This window comes from Microtus ochrogaster, chromosome 4 (assembly GCF_000317375.1).
Source record: "Microtus ochrogaster isolate Prairie Vole_2 chromosome 4, MicOch1.0, whole genome shotgun sequence".
Lineage (NCBI taxonomy): Eukaryota > Metazoa > Chordata > Mammalia > Rodentia > Cricetidae > Microtus > Microtus ochrogaster.
The window spans coordinates 47,218,138-47,241,039 of NC_022011.1; the positions used below are offsets into that span (position 1 = coordinate 47,218,138).

General features: G+C 53.2%; 2 protein-coding genes across 14 annotated transcripts in view; both read right to left on the minus strand.

Moving 5' to 3' along the window:
- Odf2 (outer dense fiber of sperm tails 2) overlaps window positions 1–5,936 on the minus strand; it is a 40,901-nt gene extending 34,965 nt beyond the window's left edge. For 2 of the 10 annotated variants that reach the window (XM_013345927.2, XM_026777599.1), the window contains exons 1-3: window positions 5,231–5,394; window positions 2,840–2,930; window positions 1,640–1,708 (exon numbers count right to left, since the gene is read on the minus strand). In XM_013345927.2, the coding sequence (XP_013201381.1) occupies window positions 1,640–1,708; window positions 2,840–2,930; window positions 5,231–5,394 (324 nt within the window). Of the gene's footprint in view, window positions 1–1,582; window positions 1,709–1,976; window positions 2,146–2,839; window positions 2,931–4,164; window positions 4,382–5,230; window positions 5,395–5,867 lie in introns of those variants that run through there. The other 8 variants (XM_013345932.2, XM_013345929.2, XM_013345928.2 and 5 more) reach the window with 8 other exon arrangements.
- A 3,798-nt stretch (window positions 5,937–9,734) lies between these two features.
- Cercam (cerebral endothelial cell adhesion molecule) lies at window positions 9,735–22,893 on the minus strand. Of its 4 annotated transcripts, XM_026778741.1 has the most exons (15): window positions 22,867–22,893; window positions 22,038–22,136; window positions 21,437–21,539; window positions 19,334–19,444; window positions 19,091–19,208; window positions 17,848–17,982; window positions 17,538–17,742; window positions 15,511–15,630; window positions 15,151–15,227; window positions 14,970–15,076; window positions 13,395–13,527; window positions 11,623–11,750; window positions 11,282–11,485; window positions 10,442–10,694; window positions 9,735–10,215 (listed from the first exon to the last, which is right to left on the minus strand). In XM_026778741.1, the coding sequence occupies exons 4-14, from the start codon at window positions 19,405–19,407 to the stop codon at window positions 10,442–10,444; spliced, it is 1,554 nt and encodes a 517-aa protein (XP_026634542.1). In that variant the 5' UTR covers window positions 19,408–19,444; window positions 21,437–21,539; window positions 22,038–22,136; window positions 22,867–22,893; the 3' UTR covers window positions 9,735–10,215. The 4 variants fall into 4 exon arrangements, with proteins under 4 accessions (XP_026634542.1, XP_013210700.1, XP_026634541.1 ...); XM_013355246.2 differs by lacking the exon at window positions 22,867–22,893 and having other exon boundaries at window positions 22,038–22,409; XM_026778740.1 differs by lacking the exons at window positions 21,437–21,539; window positions 22,038–22,136; window positions 22,867–22,893 and adding an exon at window positions 21,172–21,420.
- Between the last annotated feature and the right edge of the window lie 9 nt (window positions 22,894–22,902).

Here is a 22,902-nt window from a genome sequence, read left to right on the forward strand (position 1 = left end):
GGATCTCTGTGAGTTCGAGACCAGCCTGGTATACAAGAGCTAGTTCCAGGACAGGCTCTAAAACCACAGAGAAACCCTGTCTCGAAAAAACCAGAAAAAAAAAAAAACACCAATTTATTTATTGATTTTGAGATAAGGCCTCACTAAGTCCCAGCTGGCCTCTTAACTCTAAGCACCCCTCCTGTTTCAGCCTCCTAAGTGCTGGATTACAGACACTGACCACATCTGGTACTTCTCTGTGTTTCAAATTTACTTTTCAATGGTTACTACTGAGGTAGTAAAACAATATTAAGGAACCATTTTTATTTCAACCTTCTTTTGGGTGACCAGTGTCTTTTACAGGAGCCTCACACGTTAAGCAGGCACTCTACCGTTTAGCCACATCCCAGGCAGAAATGCCCATCTGCCTTGTGTTGTTATGCTATTCTTAACACTTCCCAGGCATTGCTGAGGACACCCAGATTCCTCTCGTTTGCTAAGGTTAAACTGACGAAGAATCAAATCCGTGTGGTGTGATCATGAATGTCAGAATTACATCCATTTTTGGATTTCTCATTTTCAGAGAAACAACCTATTAAAAAAAAAAAGACTGACTCTAAAAGATCATGTTTTGTTATGGTTGAAACAGGGTCTCGCCATGTAGCCCTGGCTGGCCTGGAACTTACTTTGTAGACCAGCCTGGCTTCAGAGATCAGCCTGGCTCTGCCTCTCTAGTGCTGAGTGTTGGGATTAAAGGTGTGAGCACCACTCCTAGCCCGCTGAGCATTGTTCTGATAATGAGAGTGTTGTTCAAAACATAGCCTTTTTTATCATAGACTTCTTCACCGCAATGCACTTAAAATGAATAAAGAAGCATGTCTTGCCAGGCTTATAGCTAGAACCCCTGTGCTGGCAACACTTGGTATGCCTGGTAGAAGCCTCAGAGAATGTACTGTGTATGAATTGTTGGCTGGATGACTAAGTAGGGGTGGTGGTGGATGGATGGCTGGGGTTGGGGGATGAGTGGATAGGTGGATGGTTGGATGGTTGGAAGAGTGGGTAGGTAGTTGAGCAGGTACTTGGATATACTGTTAAGGTATAAGACACATATTCTCTTGGCTACTAATAATGAAGGCAATTCATTTTTCCCCCAGAGATTGTTCTACAAGCAGTGTGGATGATATGCTTGCACCATCCATATGGCCACATGTTGTTGGCTATTTTATATACTTGTATATATACACTTGCACACATGCCCAACCTTAGCTTTAATTATGCTTCAGATACTATGACAGACGTATAAATCTATTTGGCAAAGCAGAGGCTGAATTCAGTCTCCAAAATGAGATAGAGTCCTAAGACCAGCTCTGCTGCTCTCTAAGACTCCAGGGAAGTCAGTTCCTAACCGTTTCCACTCTACGCTAAAACAGCAGGACATACCACATAGCAATGCTGCAAGGACCTAAGTAGTGCTGCATGCTGTCAGGGTTCAGTAAGGCACTCAGTAAGCTTGCTGGAATTTCTGCAATCATACCAAGTCTGAGGCTTGCTAGAATCTGACTGACCAGTCCAAGAAGAGAAGCCTGAACAAGACTGAGCCTACCTCCCACTTGCATCCCACATGCCGGGCAGATGATTTTCCAGGGGGCATCCAAGGTACCTTGGTTTTCACCCGGACACTCCGCCGTACATTCACGGTGTCCCCTTTCATTCCGCGCTTATGAGATTTCTATGGAAAGAGACAAAACTAGAGTCATTTCCAGCAGGCCCAGCTGCCTAGTGTCACTTTAGTGGCACACCACCTCTGCAGGGTGCCTCTTCTGGGTGACTTTACTGCGGCTGCTGAACAATGGCCTACCTTCTAACCAGGCAAGTAACCTCCAGAGAAGTCTGAATGTCTCCCAAACCTTTGGAGTCAGAAGTGTGAGGAGGCTGCTGGGTCAGGAGACAGTGCCCTGATCCACAGCTGTGACCTCGCCCCACTGCCATGCTCCTACCTGGCTGCTGGCTGCTGATGGTTTCGGGAGTTTTTTTATGTGGACGTGGACAGGAGTGTTCTCATCCACATGAACATGTAAGGGGGGCGTTGAAGACCGGTCCTTCATAGTTCACCTCTGGCAGGCGGGGGAGGACAACACAAAAAAGGCTGATCTGTGGATAAGTAAACTGGACATGAAAACAAAGCCTAGAGGCTTCTGGGACACCTGAAAGCGCAGTCACCAAGTGAGCAGGACAGCTACCAACTACTGGCATGCATGCAGGAAGCAAGGCAGGAGTGTCACTTAGGCAGACTCCACAGAGGTCCCAGCTGAAGGCCTCCCAGTCCACTGGGAACAGGGTTCTCTAAAAACCCAAAGGCAAGCGGCAGGGGGCTCCTCAGAGCTGCAATTCCACCCAAGCCTACTGTGCTGGACAGCTGCAAAGCTGAATCTTTCAACCATGCATGCAAATTAGCAAGGGAAGCACACAAAATGGTTAAGGGATAGAATAAATCAGGACACATGCAAGTGAGATACTAGGGCAAAGGCGGCTAGTGGGAATGCCAAGGATGAGAAGGTTGTGTAGACTCTAAAGAAAACATGAGCAAGGTCGTATTGTACCCCAGGTACAGGTGCCTTGCCACCAGCAGCTCCTATCCCATCTCCCCTCATTCTTTTTATTTATTTTCTTTCTCCTTTTTAAAGATGCTGGCATTTTCCTGGAAGGACATGAAGACAACCTCCTCACACCAGGCCATTTCATCAGCAAGCAGGCCATGCTTGACAGTTCTATCCAAAGCACCTGGGCCGTGACAGTCTCGGCAGCCGCCAGCCAAGGCTTGCAGGAGCATGCTGACGGTGTTGTTGCCAGGGTTACCTACCGTCACAGTTACACTTGGTGCGCCACAGGGTGTTCTCAAGACTTTTTTCTGTGTGAGACTCGTTACTCCGTTCTTCCCACACGATGGAAACCTGTACCGAGCACAAGAACCAGATTATGAGCAGAAAAACCAGGGTTCTCCTATGTCTCGGCTCCTAGGAGATGACACACTGCATGCGGTGGCTATTGCACTGGCAGCCGGAAGAACCAGTCTCGAATCCCTTGGCTCCCTGTACATGAGCATAAGGCACGCATGGTGTGCCCAGCAATAGGATGGAAACAAGGCGAGGGGGTCTTCGGCTGGTCTGGCCTTTTAACCTGCATCGCATCACATGTATTGTGACCTTGTGCTAAAGCCTACCTGTCATCCTATCAGGTGACCAAAAAAAAGTTGCCAAGGTACTAGTCTCAAACAAGAGTGATGATCCCCAGGTCAGTGTCTGGAACACAGGTTAACCTAAGCTAAGAGACCTCAAGTGCACTCCATGCAGGCGCAAAGTCAGTGTGACTCAAGGGTACAAAACAAAGGCTCACTCCCCTGCCTGAGCGCGTGAAGAACCCTGTCTGGTGCAGTCCACTCCCTGCCCTACAGGAGCTTTCCCTGCACACCCACAGACCAAAGCGAGATGTGCAAGACAGCAACACGCTCCAGAATGAGCAGTCCAGCCAACAATTCCACACTAAGGGAGAAGGGCTTGGAATGATCAAATCTAACAGCCCACTGTCTCCTCACAGTCCCCAAACAGCCTTTTGCCGACCTCACAAACCCGTGGGGGAAATACTGAACCATGAAAAAGAACAGCACCACAGTGAAAGCATTTTGCTCAGCTCACTTACAAATTATGTACTGAGCTGGACTGTCATTTGGAAGACTGTCCAAACTAGGAACTCAGTTCCCCTCTCCCTTCTACTTACTTGTACCATTTCTGCTCACTTTAGAGACACTAGTTTAGAAGTGGCATGGTGGGAAATGCTTTCAAGACACCACACGGAAGGTAGAGGCAGGAGAATCAAGAGTTTAAAGACAACCTTGGTTGCCTAGTGAATCTGAGCCAAGCTGAACTCAGACCTCAATACTCCATTAAGACAAGAGTGATCTTGTTTGCTACTAGAAAACTGTGGTGTCTTGGGTGGGGGGGGCGGTTAAAGCTGCGGGGTGAGCCAGTGTGTCTTTACTCCTCCCTATTCAAAGTCACTTATAAGCGTTTTTGGACCAGACTTTCAGTACCTGGGAAACTGAAGACAAGTTTCCATTGAGCCTGGCCTGGGGAGCCCTGACCATTTTTCCCTGCCCTACTGCAAAGGCGCCCCCCACATTGGCTGTACCTGGGGGAGCCGCCTGAGGATGAGGCAGACATGGCTAAGCATCAAAGCCGCAAAGGTGGGCAAATGGGTCGGCAGGCTCTGCTCAGGGGGACAGAGGGGCTTGCCAATGGGAATCTCAAGGACCAGGCATCAAACGTCCTCTCTCTGAGGGGAGGAGGGTGGAAGCTTTGGGGGTGGCAGTTGGATGAAAACTTGGGAGGCGCTCCTCTACTGTCCAAGTCGCACAGCAACTGTCCTGCCAAAGTGGGGAGGGGGGAAGACAGGAGAGGCTGAGCGACTTGCGGGGTGCCGAGTGAGCTGCCAGGAGGCAGGTGGAGGGCGCGGCCTGACAGTGAGAGGGCGCGTCACTGAAAGGGGGGACGACGACCAGCATGCCCAAGCCCCACCCGGGAAGTAGTGCGGGTCGATGGCTACCAGGGGTTAAACCTGAGGGCTGGCTGGCGTGCGAAGAAGGTGAGAACCGCTAGGCCCCAAGTGGGCCCCCAGGGGCGGGAACCCGCGCAGGGAGATGGAGGGATATTCGGGGCGGTGCCCCGGCAACAGTGTCCTAGGTGAAGGGGCGTTCCCGGCAGAATAGCTACCGTGGAGAACCAATAGATGGAGAGGGAAGAGCGGCGGTCAGGGCAGGGCGACAGGGACTGCGGGGTAGCTCCAAGGCCGCCCGCATCCCCGGGGCTGGCCGGGAGGGTCCCCGATCACACGTAACTGCTGCGGCCAAGGCCGCAGGGAGCAGGAATGGCCTCCTGGGAGGCTAGGCATACGGCCACCCACCAGCGGGCAAGAGGGGATGGGGTTCTGCCCATAGAAGGGCGCAGCCCTGCCCGAGGGCAGCAGAGGAGGGAAGGAGCCCTGCCGACGGCCCGGAGAGGACGGAGGTGGCCGGCCCGCCCGTTAGCGGGAGGAGGACGGGCCCGCGCCCAACGAGGGGCGGGGCGGGCCGGGTTCGGACGCAGAAAGGAGCGCGCCTGGACGCGGGGACGGTGCCCGGTCGAGCCAGCCCCAGGTTGGGAGCGCGGGGCTTGAACCCGCGGCGCTCTGCGCCCCGCCCCGCCGCGCGGCCTCTCACCAAGAGCGGCACGGCTGCGCCCAGAACCGTCTCCTTACGAAGTCGTTGAAGTCGGAGGCCAGGGTCGTGCCATGGAGACGCCGCGGCGGATGCAGTCCGGCTCCCGCGGCGGCTCCTCCCCGCTTCCGCCTCCTTTTCCGACAACCGGTCGGCAGCTCGCCCATTGGCCAGTTCAAACCCCCCCCCGGAGCCCCTCGGGTTTCGCCATTTAGGCCCTGCCCCCAGCGTCACAGAGATGCCCCGCCCCAAGGGGGACGCTCCGCCCACTTCCGGGCCTCGCGGCCGGCCCACCGCCCCGTCGCCAGGGAGACGCGCGACGCCTCCCGCGCAGACCTGCCTGATCTTGTCCCACCGTTCAAAGCCCCGCGTCCCCTCCGCCATTTTTGCCCTGGTCCTCCCGATTCCTGAGCCCTAACGCGCCCCGCTCGAAACACAGTAGGAAACTGGGCACAGAGGAGGACGGCTGAACAGGCGACAGCCTGGGGCTTCTGGAAAGCCATCCTTGTGCCTAGTCCACTCAGTGCAGACAGCTTGTGCACACTACCCAGACTGTGCCCCTATCCCACACCGCCCAAACAGAAGGAAGACGCCCCACGCCCCACGCCCCTTGCCGCCCCTACGCCGCCTCTGTACGGACCTACTCTGCTGAGGTTCTCTCTGCTGAGCCGCCATCTTCTCAACTATGTTTCCCTATTAGCCAATCGTGGGGGACTGTCACGTGGCTCACGTTGCCGCCCTGGATTCTGGGAGACCTTAACAACCTCAGGGCCGGGGAGACCTCCTTTCCTTGACGCCCTGATCTCCAACACAGCAGTCTGCTTCCACTAGCTCCTCCCTGGAGTATGAACCTCAACTGCTTTCCCACCTTCACCCTCAGCCCTTCTCACATTGTCCTATCTGTTCTTCAACCCTTGCCAGTTCATGGTATGCGTCTGGCCTGGCTCTGGCTGCCCTTGAGCAGAGAAATCCACCTGGGTCTGCCTCCTGAGTGAGTGTTAGTAATAATCTTTTGATCCCCGCCCCTTTCCACCCCCACTCCTTCTGACCACTCGCCCCATCTGAAAAACTCTCTTTCCCTGTCCTCTTTCTGGTGTGCACACGTGTCTTTGCCTCTCTCTCTGTCTCTGTCTCTCTCTCTGTCTGTCTGTCTCTGTCTCTCTCTCTGTCTGTCTGTCTCTGTCTCTCTCTCTGTCTCTCTCTGTCTCTGTCTCTCTCTCTCTGTCTCTCTCTCTGTCTCTCTCTCTCTCTCTCGTTTATGGCTATTTTCTGTGTCTATGGGTCTGTTTACACACGCCTGCCTGTTATTGGGAACCTGCAGCCGTTTGGCTCTAGCGGCTGCATAGATCACCGCTTGGGCCACAGCTCCGGGACCGGCAGCCGCCAGCGCCTTGAGACTGGCTGCTCGCTCCTCCAGCCTGCCTGGGACACGCGAGTGCTGGGATTAAAGGAATGACCACTGTACCAAGTCTTTATTATTATTATTATTATTATTTATTTGTTTGTTTTAATGCCTGTAATCTCAGCAATGAAGAGGCTGAAGCGGGAAGATTACCATGAGTTGGAAGCCAGTCTGGATCCCTCAGTCATAACCTTACCATTCTGAGGTTCTGCAAGATCAAATCTACAGCCCAGCAATGGGAAAAGGCTCAATGGTTGAGGCCCGGCCTGACATGAGCAAAACCCTAGATTCTGTTTCAGTACCACATAAATTCTATAAACTCCCTCCACTGTCCAGCAATCTATCTCTAGACTATGACCAACAGCTTATCTGCTACTTTTGCTTCGTCTGCATTCTGTACATCAAGTTCCTTATTTTCTTTTTTTAACTAAAAATATTTACATGCAAATTCCTGAAATTTGTGGGTATTTTTTGAAAGAAAATCCTTGAGTGGAACTGGAGCCAGGCTTGGAGGTTTGGAGGCATAGAGCTGTAATCCCACACTCATGCAGCTGACATAGGAACATCTCCAATTCAGGACCAATTTGTGCTGCACAGTAAGACTCCACCTCCAAAGCAAATTCTCAGCAAGGTTCCAGGGCCAAGGCGTCTGTCTCTGGTGGTGGCTACATGGGTTAAGTTCCTTATTTTCATAGAGAAAAACAAAACTGCAACAGAACATTGACTAAGACACCATGCAACGGTAGAAGCCTTCTGATTGCTCCCTCCTCCCTGCAGTCACCTGTGGGTCAGCCTGAAAGGAGTTCTCAGTTCCCTTCTGTGTGTGGGTCCAGCATACATGCCATGAACCTACATATAGATCCATCACTACCTATGCTGGGTGCTCTCTTGAGCAAGAACCACATCTTCCTGTCCTGCAGAGCCTGGCACCAAACAGGTTCTGGTGAGCTTCAGGTCAAAACTCCTGTAAAGGCCAGGCAGTGCCGCTGTGGCCGTCTTTAATCCCAGCACTCAGGAAGCAGGAGGATTTCTGTGAGTTGGAGGCCAGCCTGTCTACAGAGCAAGTTCCAGGACAGCCAGGGCTACTAGAGAAACCCTGTCTTGAAAAAAATAAAGTAAAATAAAACTCATATTCAAAGTTTAGGGCCAAGAGGAAAACTATCATCTTACAGCTACCTAAATATTCCTATATATTCCCTCCTTTTCTGTGAATTCCAGGGAGTTTTGAAGGCTCCAGTCCCTGGCCCCAGCCACAAAACTCTGTACTGAGGGATGTCTATTATAGTCCCCTTGGCTGAGGTCTCTCCATTTACCCAAGGGCCTGATTAGGCTGTTTTCCATGCAAGAACACCTGCTCCAGAGCGCTGATGCAACTGCCACAGCCTTGACCTGGGTAGAGGGAATCAGTGCTACGAAGTGGGTCTGGCTTTGTCTTCTGGTGCTTTCCAGACTTGATGGAGGGTCTGAAAGAAACTCTCCCAGGCCCTCAAGGTTTGGCCTTCTTGGATTCTCTGAGCTGCCCCCCTCACTGCCCTTTAGCCTTGGATAGATGTTGAACTCAGTGATGGTACTATAATCTGAGTGTGGTCCATGATGTAACAGCATCAGCCGCACTAGGGAACTTCTTAAAAACACAAATCAGTTAGGTGTGATGGCGCACGCCTTTAATCCCAGCACTCAGGAGGCAGAGGCCAGCCTGGTCTACATAGTGAGTTTCAGAACAGCCAGTGCTACGTGGAGAAACTCTGCTTTGAAAACAAAAAAATAAAAACACAAATCCTTAGGTCTGGGTATGAGAACTAGGCTGACCTCAAACTTGAGATCTTCTTGCCTCTGCTGTCCAAGAATATCACCACCCCGACTTACTTTTGTTTTGTAAGATTTATTATCTTCTAAATATTTATGTGTGTGTGCATACATACTAGTGCAGGTACAAGAAGGCCAGAGAAAGCAGTTGGATCTCCTGGAAATGGAGTTACAGACAGTAGTGAGCTGTGCTCTTGGCTGCTGAGACATTTCCCAAGCCCCGCTGTCGGGCTTTCAGTGGTTTATAGTGGTTTTTTTGTCTTCAACACTGGACAGGGCTCCACAGCCAGGCACCTGCCAACTCCTTCTTGTCTATCCCATTTACTGCCGAATCCTTAGTGTCCCATCTCAGCCCCCCCCCCCCAGTTCATCAAATTCCGCAGAATGAATGAAATGTTACTTGCTCCTGAACACAGCCACCCAGAGGTAACGGTTTTCACTCTCAAAAGAGCATCTCACCTTCAGCTCTGAAAGTCCTCGGAGCCAAGGCAGGTCCTCACCCAAGGACAGAGCGCGCTGAGAGCCCAACCTCAGGGGGTACCAGTGGACTCTGCCACGACAGGGCACTCATATAACTCACGTCCAAAGGAACATGGAAGACAGGTGGGAAAAGGACGCCTCTGAAGGAGAGAGCCTGTTTGTGTTGGTAGGAGCTAAGGCAGCCATGATCAAGACAAGGAGTCCCCTCCCCCTCGATCTTACAGTCAGCTAAGGACAAGCGCCTGAAGGCTGGTTCGCCCAGAGACCTGTTCCTTTGTGACTAGTGGAAGGGGAGTCCTCCACTTCCCAAGCAGAAGGGTGCAGCATGTGGAGTAGCCTATAACATCTCTGCTGCCTCGGCTGGATTGACTCTAAATTCCCCATCTTCCCTTCTCCATTGTGGGTTCAGAAGAAGGAAAGAACCTGGCCCACAAGGCAAGCACCCTGCCAGCTGGTGCCTTCTGATGGGTCTATTCCTTAGGTCCTGAAGAGAACCGGGATCTCCCCAGCACAGTACTGGGCTCCTTATGGATACAAGGATTGCAGTCACAGAGCAGAAATCCAAAAGGCAGGAGTGGGGGTGACCTCTGGCTGGACCTTGACCGGGCCCAAGCTGATGAGCAAAGGCTGAGGGTGCCGTGAGTGCCCATTCTGCTCAGAAGCTATACCTCCACTTACCAAAGGCGACATGGATGCCTAGCCAGGAAGCAAGCACCTGCCAACGTGAGCACTCTTCCTCTGCCCTCTCTCTGTCCCTAACTCAGAGATCTCCTGCCTGGGCCTGGTGAGATGCAGAGAGGCTCAGCTGTTAGTGAAGTATAAAGTGCCAATGCAGAGGACTTTTATTGAAGGCCTACTGTGTGCCGGGCACCAGGTGTGCCTCCCGCCTTCCCGCACTTTCTGCCAGCCAGGGAGAAGGGTGCTCGTGAGCCCCAGATGTGAAGCCAGGGTCGGGGCTGAGGTGGAGGTAGATGGAGGCAAGGTAGCTCCAGCAGCTGAGTCCTCAGAGAGGGCAGGAGTCAGGATTCTAGGGTCTGGCCAGCTTGAAACCCGAAGGCTGGGGCCTCCCTGTTCCTGAGCCCACTGGGCTCCAAATCTGTGTGTGGAATCAAGAGTCTGAGTCTTGTCTTCTCGTTCTTACATTCAGGGAATGGACTATCTCAGAGTAGCTCTCCCAACCTGGGAGGGCTCCAGAAGTGGAAGATGGTGGAGCCCAAGAGAACAGTCAGGCTTCTGCTGAGACTCCTCTCTGTTCTTGTTGCTCCTTTGGAGTTCCAACTCGGACCTTGTCGACTAGAGGCTGAGGGGGCAAGAAGGGAGCAAGGGAGAGTCAGAAAGAGACACCAACAGCTGTGGAGAGAGGCAGACAGACAGACAAACACAAGACAGATGGAGACAAAGCTAGAGAAATCAAGAGGACGAGCTCAAGAGATGGGGGTGGAGGAGGAGGAGGAGGCAAGAGAAGCAGGGAGCTAAGGTGGAAAGAAAGGGACCACGGACTGGTCCTCTTCCAGGCCCAGCCTCACCTAGAGCTCATCCCTGGGGTGAGGATGGAGGCTATATCCACTGCTGCCAGCCAGGTGCAGGTGGGAGCTGCGGAGAGTCTTCTGAGAGCCAGTCCAGCTAATGAGGTGGCCACTGTCATCATCCCAGGGGGAAGATGTCTCTGTGTCACTGAGCCACTCAGCATCTCCCGCATAGTGGGTGGGGGAGGCAAGCAGAGGCCGGGCTGAGAAGGCTTGGAGGTCCCTAGGCCAGAAGTATGCCTTGTACTGGTCACTGTGGGTGAGAGAAGAAAGCTTAGGTGGACTGGAGCAACTCTCCTCCTGGACCTTGTGATGCTCATCCGGAGCTGGGGCTTTGGCTGTCTGCTCTACCTCTGCCCTGCCCCATTAGTCCTCATGCTACTCGTTAATACCCCATGATGAGGGCACTGAGGCTCAGTACTGAGCCATAGGATTGAAAACCACATGCACAGGGGCTGGAGAAATGGCTCAGCCTGTAAGAGTGTTCACTGCTTGTTCAGGGCTCCAGCACCCACATCAAGTGGCTCTCAACTGCCTTTAAGTCCAGCTGTAGGGGGATCTCTTCTGGCCTCCTTGGATACCTTCGCTCATAGACACATACCCACACACAGATGCACATAATTCAAAATTAAAAATAAATCTAAAAATAGAACCCACATGAGAATGGACAGCACAGTGTTCACATCTAGCTGGGCCTGGTACCTGGGCAACTTTTGAGTGGGTTCACCAAGGCCACATGGGTGAACCTTGACCATCTCCCTCTCTTCAGTTGCCCAGTGAGGGTTTTCTGTAGTGGGCCCCTGGCTAGAATGACCCTGCCCTTCCCCACCCAGTTCTCACTTTGGGTGTTGATCAAACATGATGGGCAGGAACTCATCCACAGGCAGCATGCGTTGCAGAGGCCGGGAGGCTAACAGTTTGCGAGCGCCTGCCAGGCTCAAGGTGTACGCTAATGTCCAGTAGGAGTACCCAGCCACCACCAGACCCGGCAGACCCTCCACGGCCACCTCCTCCTCAGGGTTCACCTGCTTCCGGCCAAGGTAGCTGCAAACGACACCGAGGGTGACAGGGTCACTATAGAGCCTGGGGTATCCTGGCCCTCCCACAGGTATGCTAAGGCCAAGCTATGTGGGAAGTGCTAGCTAGGATCCCAGCAAAAGCAGACCCCAGAGTCTGCCTACATCAGGTCCCACGAAAGCTTCTGGATCACCACGTCCTCCATCAGCCGTTCCAGCCGCCTACGGAAGTTGTCCTCAAAGCGGACGTCATCCTCAAACACCACAACCCTGGCCAGGCCCCTGATAACCACCTGTGGGACAAATGACAGGGGAGAAAACTCTGCAGATCTGAGCTGCCCTGTTCCTACCTGCCTGGACTCAGGCCAGCACACCCCTCTTGGCTAAGTGCCACATACCAAGCCTTGGCCATATCATGTAGCTACCCCAAAGCCTGCTGGGGCTCCCACTGGTGGGGACTGAATTCCTCTTGCTCTGACATTCAAGACCCTTGAGTTCCCACACCCTGGTGTAGCTGACAGGAGATTCATGGTGACAGTCATGACTTTTGGCTACAGTTACTGAAAACTACGCTCTCCCAGGAACCTGTGTCATTGCTCAGCCTCGGAGAAGCACAGGTGCATCCATGCATGCTCTGTCTGTCACCTGAAGCTGGGGTGGATAGGGAGTGTAAGAGATTCCAGCCCCTAAAATCACCAAGAAAAGCTACTTTTGTAACTATGGAAAATGTGGAAAGAATGTGAAATCATCTGGGTAGAAAGCCAACTGGGTCATTCTTTCAGTCCGCTCACAGATGGCAAACAGAAACAAGACCACATACTCCCCGGCAATGGAAGAAAAGAAAAACAAGGTTTATGCACACTGCCTCCTGGAGGGGGCACCCTCGGGGACCCAGTACCCTCCAGTTCTCAACGCTGCTGCCCCAGCCAGAGACTGAAGCCTAGCATGTACCTGAGTGTACGGCCTGGAAGGCTCTTCTCCCTACCTTCCCTGACCCCAAGGCAAGGCAGACTGACAGAACCACCTGCATCGCTTCCACCAAATGCAGCCTTGAGCCTCTCCTGATTTCTGAGACCCAGCTTGTTTCCTTCCTTTTATGTGTGTCCGTGCTTACATTTGGAGTCCAGGGTCAATGTCGGGGTGTCTTTCTCTATGGCATGACATCTTTTTTTTTTAATTTATTTTATGTGCATTGCTGTGAAGGTGTCAGATCCCCTAGAACTAGAGGTACAGACAGTTGTGAGCTGCCATGTGGTTGCTAGGAATTGAACCTGGGTCCTCTGGAAGAGCAGTTAGTCCTCGAGCTGCCATGTGGTTGCTAGGAATTGAACCTGGGTCCTCTGGAAGAGCAGTTAGTCCTCTTAACCACTGAGCCATCTCTCCAGCCCCCCCCACCTCTTTTCAATTTTTTGAGACAGGGTTTCTCTGTGTAGCCTTGGCTGTCCTAGAACTCGCTCTGTAGACCAGGCTGGCCTCAAACTTACAGAGATCCACCTGCCTCTGCCTCCCGGGTACTGGGATTAAAGGTAGCACCCGCCATAATTTTTGAGGCAGGGTCACTCACCAAACCTGGATCTGTGTTCTGGTCCTCCTGTTTCCCCAGCAAGCACTCTACCACTGAGCCATCTCCCCACCCACAGGGTCTCTCCCTTGTAGGAATGAGACAGACATGGTTTACTTGTCCCCTGTGTTACCAGACAAGAGCCCCTTTTAGGGAACAGCCAGTGCTCACCAGAGACAATAGAATGAATAAGGTCACCTCTCGGGGGTGCCAGGGAAGCGTTGACCACAAAGAAGGTTCAGTGAGCCTTTTTTTCTGGGTGCATTTATTCACACAGTGGCTCAACCACCTGTGTGCCTGACACGCAGCAGTGACTAAGACAGCCAGTCTCTCTGCTGTCCCTGAAGGGCATGCACCAGAGGGCAAGTATCCTCACCTCTTCCCAGATGGAGTAGTGGCTGAGGAAGCAGCCCACCTCACCCTTGGTCAGCGTGCGGCCCGAGTAAGGGTCCTGGTAGCCAGGGAGCAGGTCCACACCCAGGTGCTTAAGGATGCTGCTGTTGAGTGTCCTACGAGACACAAGCATAAGTGGGGTGACACGTGCCAAGCAGAGCCCCCATCCAGAGGGGCCTCCCTATAGGTGTTGGAATCACACAGGAGCCTGCTTTAGGGGAGGATCCAGCTTTGTAACTCCGTGTGGCTGGAAGCTGTCATGGTCTGGATTCAGCCTCTAACCTAGAACTCTAGCCTCCGTAAGGAAGCCTCAGGAGAAGGGACTTGGGAATCTGTACAGGGGGAGGCAGCCCAGGACGAGTGGACAACCTGCTAGAGATTTCCTGCACCAAGGTCCAGGAAAGGACAGACATCCCACAAGACAGCCAGGTATAATGGTGCAGGCCTGTAATCTAAGAGCTTGGGAGACAGAGGCAGGCAGATCCTTGTGGATCTGAAGCCAGGCCTGGTCTACACAGTGAGTTCCAGGCCAGTCAGGGCTGTACAAGATCCTATATTGAGTGGGAAGGAGGGAAGGAGCGGGGCGCACACACAGACAGAATAAAGCAACTCCTGATGCACCTGTGTAAGTCCAGCTCTTGGGAGGTAGAAGCAGAAGGGTCAGGGATTTAATGCCATCCTCATTTATACAATAAGTTCAAGACCAAACTCAGCTCCAAGACCCTGTCTCGAAAAAACCAAGCCAAGGACCAGTGGGATGGTTCAGTGGGACATAGTGTTTGACCTGAAATCCTGAGAATGTGAATTCGGTTCCCTGGTCCCACAGTGGAAGGAGAGGATGGCTCCCAAAACTTGTCCTCTGACCGCCACAGGAACACCGTGGCATGTGTGTGCCACTTAAAAAAATTTCTAAACAAACCTCAAAAGAATAATGGAGGAATATGATCAAAGCATGTTATTTATGTAAAATTGTGCATTATGTATTATTTATATACATAAAATACTTTTTATACATGTGAACAAAAAGGACCTGGGAGTTTGAAGCAAACAGCAGCTGGCGTATGGGCCATGTGACCCTGGTAGCAATAACGTGGCCTCTGGATCCCTGGGGAACACAGCCGCACTTCTTGCACACCCCACACTCCGGCCCCTCAGGGGCCTAACTCTAGAACATCCCTGAGACCGGCCACCCGGCCCCTGGGGTACTTTCTAGGTGCTGGATCCTGCCTAAGTGTCTCACTGGACCACAAGAACCAAGCATCTTTTGTAAGAGGCTGAGAGATGGGCCAGCTTGAGAGGGTTCACACAGCCAGTACATGACAGGCCTCAACCCAGGCCTCAACCCAGGCCCTGGAGCCCTCTGCACTGCCTTCGGGTGGACTGCGGGAGGACATCTCATCCTGCCGGCCTGTGCTGGCAACTCCTGAGACAGCAGGCCCCAGGCCCCATGTGGCTACCTCCTGGATGTTTAGGATGTTCATGCAACTGTTCTGTTTGCCCACTCCTAGGATCTCAGGTGGGTTTTATGGTCCCTGAGACCCATCCGTAGGAGCCTCACCTGCCATCCACAGCATCTACTACCTGAGCAGAGATCTCCATCTCCCAGAGAGAGGTCAGCATCCGAGCCCGGCGCTGGGGTCTGCGGGCCAGGCTGATGACAAAGACCTAGAGGAAGCAGAGGTAAGTCTAGAGAGGGTAGCTCATTCACCCGACCCCAACCCAATAGGCTGGGGACATACTTCATCAAATCCCATCTTGTTGGGCTTCTTTGGGGGCCGAGACACATGAGCTGAGGCCAGCATAGGGGGTCCATCCACTGTAAAAGGAAACAACAGCCCTGAACCCCCAGGCATGAGTCCCTACTGGCTTCTGGTCACAGACAGAGCCCCAGCTTCATTCCTATCACTCCAGCAGAACACCTAACAGGATGGGCTCCCTGAGCTCCTACCCCATTCTACAGATCAGAAGACTGAGGTGCCACAGGGAAAGGGACTCACTCACTGTCATGACACGAGTTCAAAGCAAGGCAGGCACCCAGACACGCTTAAATCTACACCTAGACAAGAAGCACTGTGGGAAGGAAGGGGCCCCAGCCTCACCCAGTGCTTCCAGAATCAGATGGATGAAGTTGGTCTTCTCTTCCTCCAACCCCTCGTGGGGCTTCACTGCCACGTTCATGTACCCATAGCGATGGTCATTGCACACGTGCACTGAGATCCCTGTAGAAAGGCTCCCCTGAGTGCTGGCGTTGGGGTGAGTCTGTCAGGAGACACCACCAGTGACCCAAATCTTTTTGTTTGTTTGTTTTTGTTTTTCGAGACAGGGTTTCTCTGTGTAACAGTTTTGGCTTTCCTGAACCTTGTTGTGTAGACCAGGCTGGCCTCTAACTCACAGAGATCCACCTGCCTCTGCCTCCCGAGTGCTGGGATTAAAAGCATGCGCCACCACCACCTGGCCCCAAGTCTTGTCTGGGACTCAGTTTTGCCACACTGATGTGGGCACCAGGCCACATCTCCAGTAGTTTTAGTCTTACTTGTCTACACAGTGCAGACTTCTCCAACACCTCAGGGGCAAAACAATCAGCACCCCTTCTGATTCACCAGCACCCTAAGGACTCTGCTTGCTCTGGGGCTTGATAGACACCTCTAAGCCTCCCTGACCCCCAGTAAAGTTTCCCCAACACCAGACAGTCAGAGTCCTAGCTACAAGTCAGCCTCGGTCTGAGTTCAAACCCCAGTGCTGCAGCTTTCTCAAGCACGGTGTCCAGCATCACTGCCTTAATCTTATCCTCAGCTCTTTCTTGGGATTCTTGGGGTATTTTTGGTAGGGGGAGGGCAGATGGAGACAGAGTCTCACTTTGTAGCCTTAACTATCCTGGAACTCCTCATGTAGCCTAGGATGACCTTGAACTCACGGAGATCTAGAGTGCTGGGATCAAAGGCATATGCCAGCACGCCAAATTTCTTGGAATTGGATTTATCCCACACATACCTAAACACCTCCTTTCTAAGAACTTTCCTCTTTCTTTTTTTTAACTTTCCTCTTAAAAATAATTACAGGCCAGGTGGTGGTGCACACCTTTAATCCAGCATTTAGGAGGCAGAAGCAGGCAGACCTATGTGAGTTTGAGGCTAGCCTGGTCTACAGAGTGAGTTCCAGGACATGCTCCAAAGCTACACAGAGAAACACTGTCTCGAAAAAAACAAACAACAACAATAATTGTTATTATTATTATGGGGTGAGGGAGAGATGGCTCAGCAATGAAAAGCACTTGCTGCTCCTGCAGAAGACCTTAGTTCACAACTACCTTTAAATCCAGTCCAGGGTGTCTGACTCCCTCTTCTGACCTCCCATGGCACTGCATTCATGAGGTACACATACATACATGCAGACAGGCAAACATTCATGCACATAGCATAAAAATAAATAATAATGCCAGGTATAATGGTGCACGCCTTTAATCCTAGCACTTGGGATGCAGAGGCAGGTGGATTTCTGAGTTCAAGGCCAGCCTGGTCTACAGAATGAGTCCAGGACAGTCAGCGATACATAGTGAGCCCTTGTCTTGGAAAAAAAATATCAAAACACAAATTAATAAATAAATAAGTAAATAGATAAATAAATAATAAATGATAAACCTTTGGACAAAACAACTCTACTGAGCATCTGTGAGAGATGGCTCAGAAGCTAAGGGTACTTGCTGTTTGCCTTATTACTGCCTACCCAGACTTTGGATGCCAGCCCAAGAGTTTCCTTCCTTCCTGAGGTCTTCTCTGACTAAATCCACTCTGGCCTGAGCTGTCAGCACACATGTAATCAAGTCCTCCTTGTCAGTCATGACTGGATACTAGTTTGTGAAGTCCTCTGCCTGACTGCCACACATCACCAGTGGATGCTCCACAGGCACCTGCCCGGTGAAGCAGTAACTGAAACTGCCCAGACGGGAACAGCCAGAGCCTGTCTCCTCCGCTGGGCAAGAGACGTAAGACGGGTTAGGGCCCAAAGAACCAACAGGACTTGACAGGACGAAATGTGGGGTGGAAAATGGTATGCTAAACAGGGGGACCCAGCAGGTGCGGAAACCCCAGGGGCCTCCAAGCAAGGCTCGAGGAGGCCCGGTCCTCACCAGCAGCCTGGCAGGCATAGGCAAAGACAATGATGTCGTCAAAAGGCCAAGTGTAGTTGGGATGAGGTGGGTAGAAGGCCAGCTGGGCTGTTTCCTCAGTCTTCAAGGACACCAGGAAGGTAGAGTGGACCATAGGGACCCGGAAGCAGCCCTGGCGCTGGCGGTTCTTGGTAGGGAAGTATTCAGCTGTGCGGCGATAGTAGCCCTGAAGAAAGGCGAAAGGCAGGTTTGGGGTTGAGGCCCAGGCCTGTCCAGGCCCAAAGGCCCTGAAGCCTCAGGCTCTATGCTCTCGGAGTCCTCCCAGCCTCACCTGGGGCGTGATCCCGCACCAGAAGTTGGAGTAATAGGTCTGGGAGTCCAGCATTGGGGCCACCACCGGCAACTGCCGTGCTGTGAGAAGCAGCAGAGTCTGGTTGTTGGTGAGAATGTTGTCTGTGTCTGCGAACTTTGGGAAAGGAAGATGTCACAGGAATTCTGTCTGAGCCTCAGGACCAAAGAGCTCCCCGAGTGGGAATTCCTTAGAGTGGCTCGAGGCGCCTGTGTCCACAGATGGCTCTGACAGCGACCAGAGAGGTGGCTGGAGAGGTAAGGCACTTGCTGCCAAGCCTGACGACCTGACTTTGGCCTCAAACCCACACGGTAGAAGGAAGGAGCCAACTCTGAAAGCTGTCCCTGACGTCCACATACCATGATGCGTGTGCATTTACACACATATACACAGGATACAAGTAATTGGTGTGGGGAGACCTAACCAACACAGTCCGCTTCTGACAAGAGGCTGAGCTGAGACATTATCTCGGAGTAGACCAGGGAGTGGCTCTGAGAAGCTTATCTGAGATCTAGCCTAGAGGGGACCCACAGAACTGCTCTGAGGGGAAAAGTCCTGGGCTCTTCCATCAACCATATGGTGGCTCACTACTGAGTGTGGCTCCATTTCCAGGGGATCTGATGCCCTCTTCTGGCCTCTCTGGGCACTGCATGCGCTAGCTGCACAGATGTACAGGCTGACAGAAAACAAAAATAAGCCCAGGGCAGTGGTGGCTCATGCCTTTACTCCCAGCACTCAGGAGGCAGAGGCAGGCAGATATTTGAGTTTGAGACCAGTTACAAAGTGAGTTCCATGACAGCAAGAGCTACACAGAAAAAAAAAAACTGTCTTGAAAAAGCAAATAAATAAAACAAAAATAAATAATTAAAAAAAATCTACTCTGGCCGGGCGGTGGTGGCACACGCCTTTAATCCCAGCACTCGGGAGGCAGAGGCAGGCGGATCTCTGTAAGTTCGAGACCAGCCTGGTCTACAAGAGCTAGTTCCAGGACAGGCTTCAAAAAAAAACCACAGAGAAACCCTGTCTCGAAAAAAAAAATCTACTCTGTGCTCTAGTCCTGGGATTCAGGCTAGGCACAGCACATAAACTAAGGTATGTCCCATTAGGAGCTTAAATGCAGGGTCTCCACTCATGATCCAGCCTGGTGGTTTGGTCATAACCAAGACTTCCGTCGGGGTTACCAGTACCTCCCGCTCCTACCTAATCCCAGGCCAGGCCTCCTCACCAGGATGTAGTCAGCTCCCCAGGCCCTGGCAAAGGTCAGGGCTTCCTGCTTCAGCTCCATCACAAACTGATGTCTTTCTCTGGTCCAGTGTTTGGGGCTCTGTTCATCTGGGTAGGGCCTGGGGAGGGGGCAAAGAGGTGAGACGTTCTCCTCTGCAGGGCAGTGGACAACGTGTTCTGGGGACTGGCTGACACTGGTAACAGCTGCTTTCTATCGTCTCCAGAACCCTTGCCCTAGGGTCACCTGGCCTCCTCCTCAGGCTTCCAGACAACGGCGGCATAGTCGCGGCCCACAGCAGCCAACCACTCCCGCAGCATCGCTGTGGTGTTGTCCACGTTGTGATCTGTGGCACACCTGAGGGCACAGGACAGGAAGACTGAGAGACCACGGCCACCGGAGGGCCAGAACCCCGAGGTGTACTTGCCTTTGAAGTGCCCTTGGACACCCCCAAATCTGATCTGTCTTGAGAGCTGTGGAGGAGAGGCATGCTGCAGTGGAGGGGGGCCGGAGATGCGCTGTGTGACCTTGGGCAAGTTCTGCCCCTCTCAGTGCTTCACATCCTCCCTTCTAATTTTGGGCATTGTGCTGGGATCGAACCTAGGGACTTGTACACAGCGAGCACCCTGACCACTGAGCCACAGCCTCAGCCTGATGCCCTGTGAAAGACGAACTTGACCTTGAGACTGCACCTGCTACGTCCCCTCATTGCCTTCTGTCTTCTTGGCACCACAAGCCAGGCCCTTTCCATCTCCGAGTCAGACAAAACAGTTTCTCTACCCTGAGTGTTGTTGAGGGCTATACCACCCTCTGAGCAACCCAGGAAAATGCTGGAGGCCCGTGCTCTGTTACCATGGAACACAGCTTTCCCTCTGTTGGGGAAGGGACTCACATAACGGAGGTGGGACACTTAGTCAGGAGCCCAGGTTTTAGGCGATACTGCCCCTTTAAGCCAGTTCCCCACAAGTGAAGACTAACTACGTGTCAAGTCCTACAAGGGTGGGAACTAACTCCCAAACTGTGGTGACTGTGGGCAGCTCCCCGGGCCACAGCTCCACCCCAGCCCAACTTTGGTGTGCTCTGAGGAGCAGTTATCTCCAGCCTGGGCTTGGGCTCCTCCCTGTTTAGACTTTCACAGACAGGCTGCTGTAACCTCTGTGCCCAGCGGCCTATGGGACCGCAGCCCCACCAGGAACCCACCAGTCCCTCTACCTGGAGAGAGAGGCAGTACCACTGGGGAGGGGACTCAGCCTGATGCCCCTGCCCAGCATGCAGCCTGGAGCTGAGGGCTCCCTCCACCTGCTCTCTAGAAAACTCCAGTCTGACCGATCCTTGTTCCAAGGCTCCTGCTTGTTCTCCTCCGAATCAAGTTAACCACAGGTCCCCCACTGAGATGCAGTGTGAGCTCCAAGGGCTGGGTCAGAAAGGACAGGCCTAACCTTAACCCAGGGTAAGCCCGGGATGAGTAGGAGGCCCAAAGGAGGGGTGGATGTCCTTGAGCCGACCCGTGTCCTCAGAGGTCTGCCCTTGCCCCCTGACAGCTTAGGGACCCCGCTGAAGGGCTTGAGGCCCTACAGGCATGTCTGGGAGGGAGGAGCTTGCCCGGGTGGTGTCTGGGCAGGAGCTACGAGGCCTCCCGGTCAAAGGCTGTCCTGGATCCTGGGACTTGATGCCCAGATATGCCCACCCATGGATCTCTCACCAGAGGGCCAGCCTGGCCCGGGGGTAGTCCAGGCGCTCCAGTGCGCCCAGGTAGTGGGGCAGAGAGTGCTCGGCATTGCGGGCCAGGATAGCAAGGACCACAGTGGGCAGCGTTGGCTCTGTGACACCCGCAGCCTGGAGCCGTGGTCCCAGCAGAAACAGCAGAGGTAGGAGCGAGGCAATGCTCATGGCGGGACTGGGTGGCTGCGGAGGCCCCCGGGTCTCCCACCGCGGCCGGGAGGGGGCGGGACGGGCGGGGCATGGAGGCGGGGTCTTTGAGGGGCGTGGCCACAGCAGTGGGGGCCCCTATGCCCCTGGCGGGCGCCTGCACACTCCGCTATCCTCTTTTTCAGCCTGGGCTCTAGATGTCCAAGGTCAGACACCTGTTCCAGTCGCGTCCCCAGGGTTGTCCTCTCTGTGTGGATGTCAAAAGGCGACGACAAACCAGGGAGGATCCGGGGACCATGGTGGACCCGTCGCACCCTGGACGTTCATCTCACTCCAGAGTGTTCGGGCACCCCGGAATCCTGGCTCCCTGACCCTCAGCGGTGGACCCACGAGGCTGCCGGCTTCGCGGGGCGCCCTGACTTCCGACCCCTGCTCTGTCTGCGGCGCCCTCTGGCGGCCCCATGCGGGAACTCCACATACCCTCCAGATGACGCGATGGGCTGGAGAGCAAGCCCCGGCTTGGGGCGGGGACCGGGTGCCGCTGATCTGGGCGCGTCTTCTCATCACCTTCCAAGCTCCAGCCCTTAAAGTAAGCAAAGCCCACTCAGATTGAGTGTAGGACTTGGAGAGCACCATAGAACCCCTGATGGTGACCCAGCCCCACTCCAAAATAGGAGATATAGCCTCTTCTGGGATAGGGCGAGTCTTAGGACCCTGTCGGGGTGAAAGGGTCGGGGTGGGGATAAGGACCCCTAAAGTTCCAACTAGGCATCTGTCACCAGCCTTTCCCTCAGTCTCCCCATTCTCACAGGTAAAACCTGATTGATAACACCTAACATGAGGGTTTGCTAGGGGTCCTTGAGAAAGAATGCATTTGAGGACCCCTCCCCCCACACACACACAGAGTCTGAGCCAGGTTGAGAGACCTTTATATTCACCTTCGCTCCACTTGCGTGTCTGCTTCCCAGGGTTCCCCTTCTGCCTGTTCTGGCTTTAGGGAAGGGAAGGCACACACGAAGCTCGTGCACACTACCTATACTGACCGGACGGGAAGGAGTAGGTTCAGTAAAGAAAGGTTTACCTGGTGAGGAACTGCATCCTGGGGGCTGAACCCTGGAGTCAGATCTCTAGCCTAGCTCTGGTCACGGCTTCCTGGTGGGCTATTTTCGGGCCAATGGTCCTGTAATGAGAAGGACCCCTGAAAACCTCCTCCCTCTTGCTTGTCAGTCCCTGGCAGAGGCATTCCCAGTCCCCAGTGAAGATTCTCCCTAAAGCTATCCCATCTACACATGTAGAGCCTCTGCCCATGTATTAGTGCAGAAGTGATATGGTCAGAGTGTGCCCCCCACACACTCAAAAGTGAGATCTAGTCAACAGAACCACGGGACTAGGAAAAGAGGAGAGACTGGAGAGATGGCTCAGAAGTTAAGAGCACTGACTGTTCTTTGGTTGCCCTTGCTGAGGTTCTGAGTTCAATTTCCAGCAACAACACAGTGGCTCACAACCATCTGTAATGAAATCTGGTGCCCTCTTCTGGCCTGCAGGCATACATGCAGACAGAACACTGTATACATAATAAATAAATCTTTAAAAAAAAAAAAAAGAGGAGGAGGAGGAGAAGGAAGAGGGAAGGGCTGGGACTGGTGGGTCACACTTGCAATTCCAGCACTTAAGAGCTTGAGGCAGGAGGATGGCGGGCTGGGACTGGTGGGTCACACTTGCAATTCCAGCACTTAAGAGCTTGAGGCAGGAGGATGGCGGGCTGGGACTGGTGGGTCACACTTGCAATTCCAGCACTTAAGAGCTTGAGGCAGGAGGATGGCCAGCCTATGATAAGACCTCATCTCAAAATTAATCAATAAACAATGTGGCTGAAGAGGTGGGGCGGGGCAGGGGTGAATGGCACATACCTTTAATCACAGCACTTGGAAGACAGAGGCAGACAG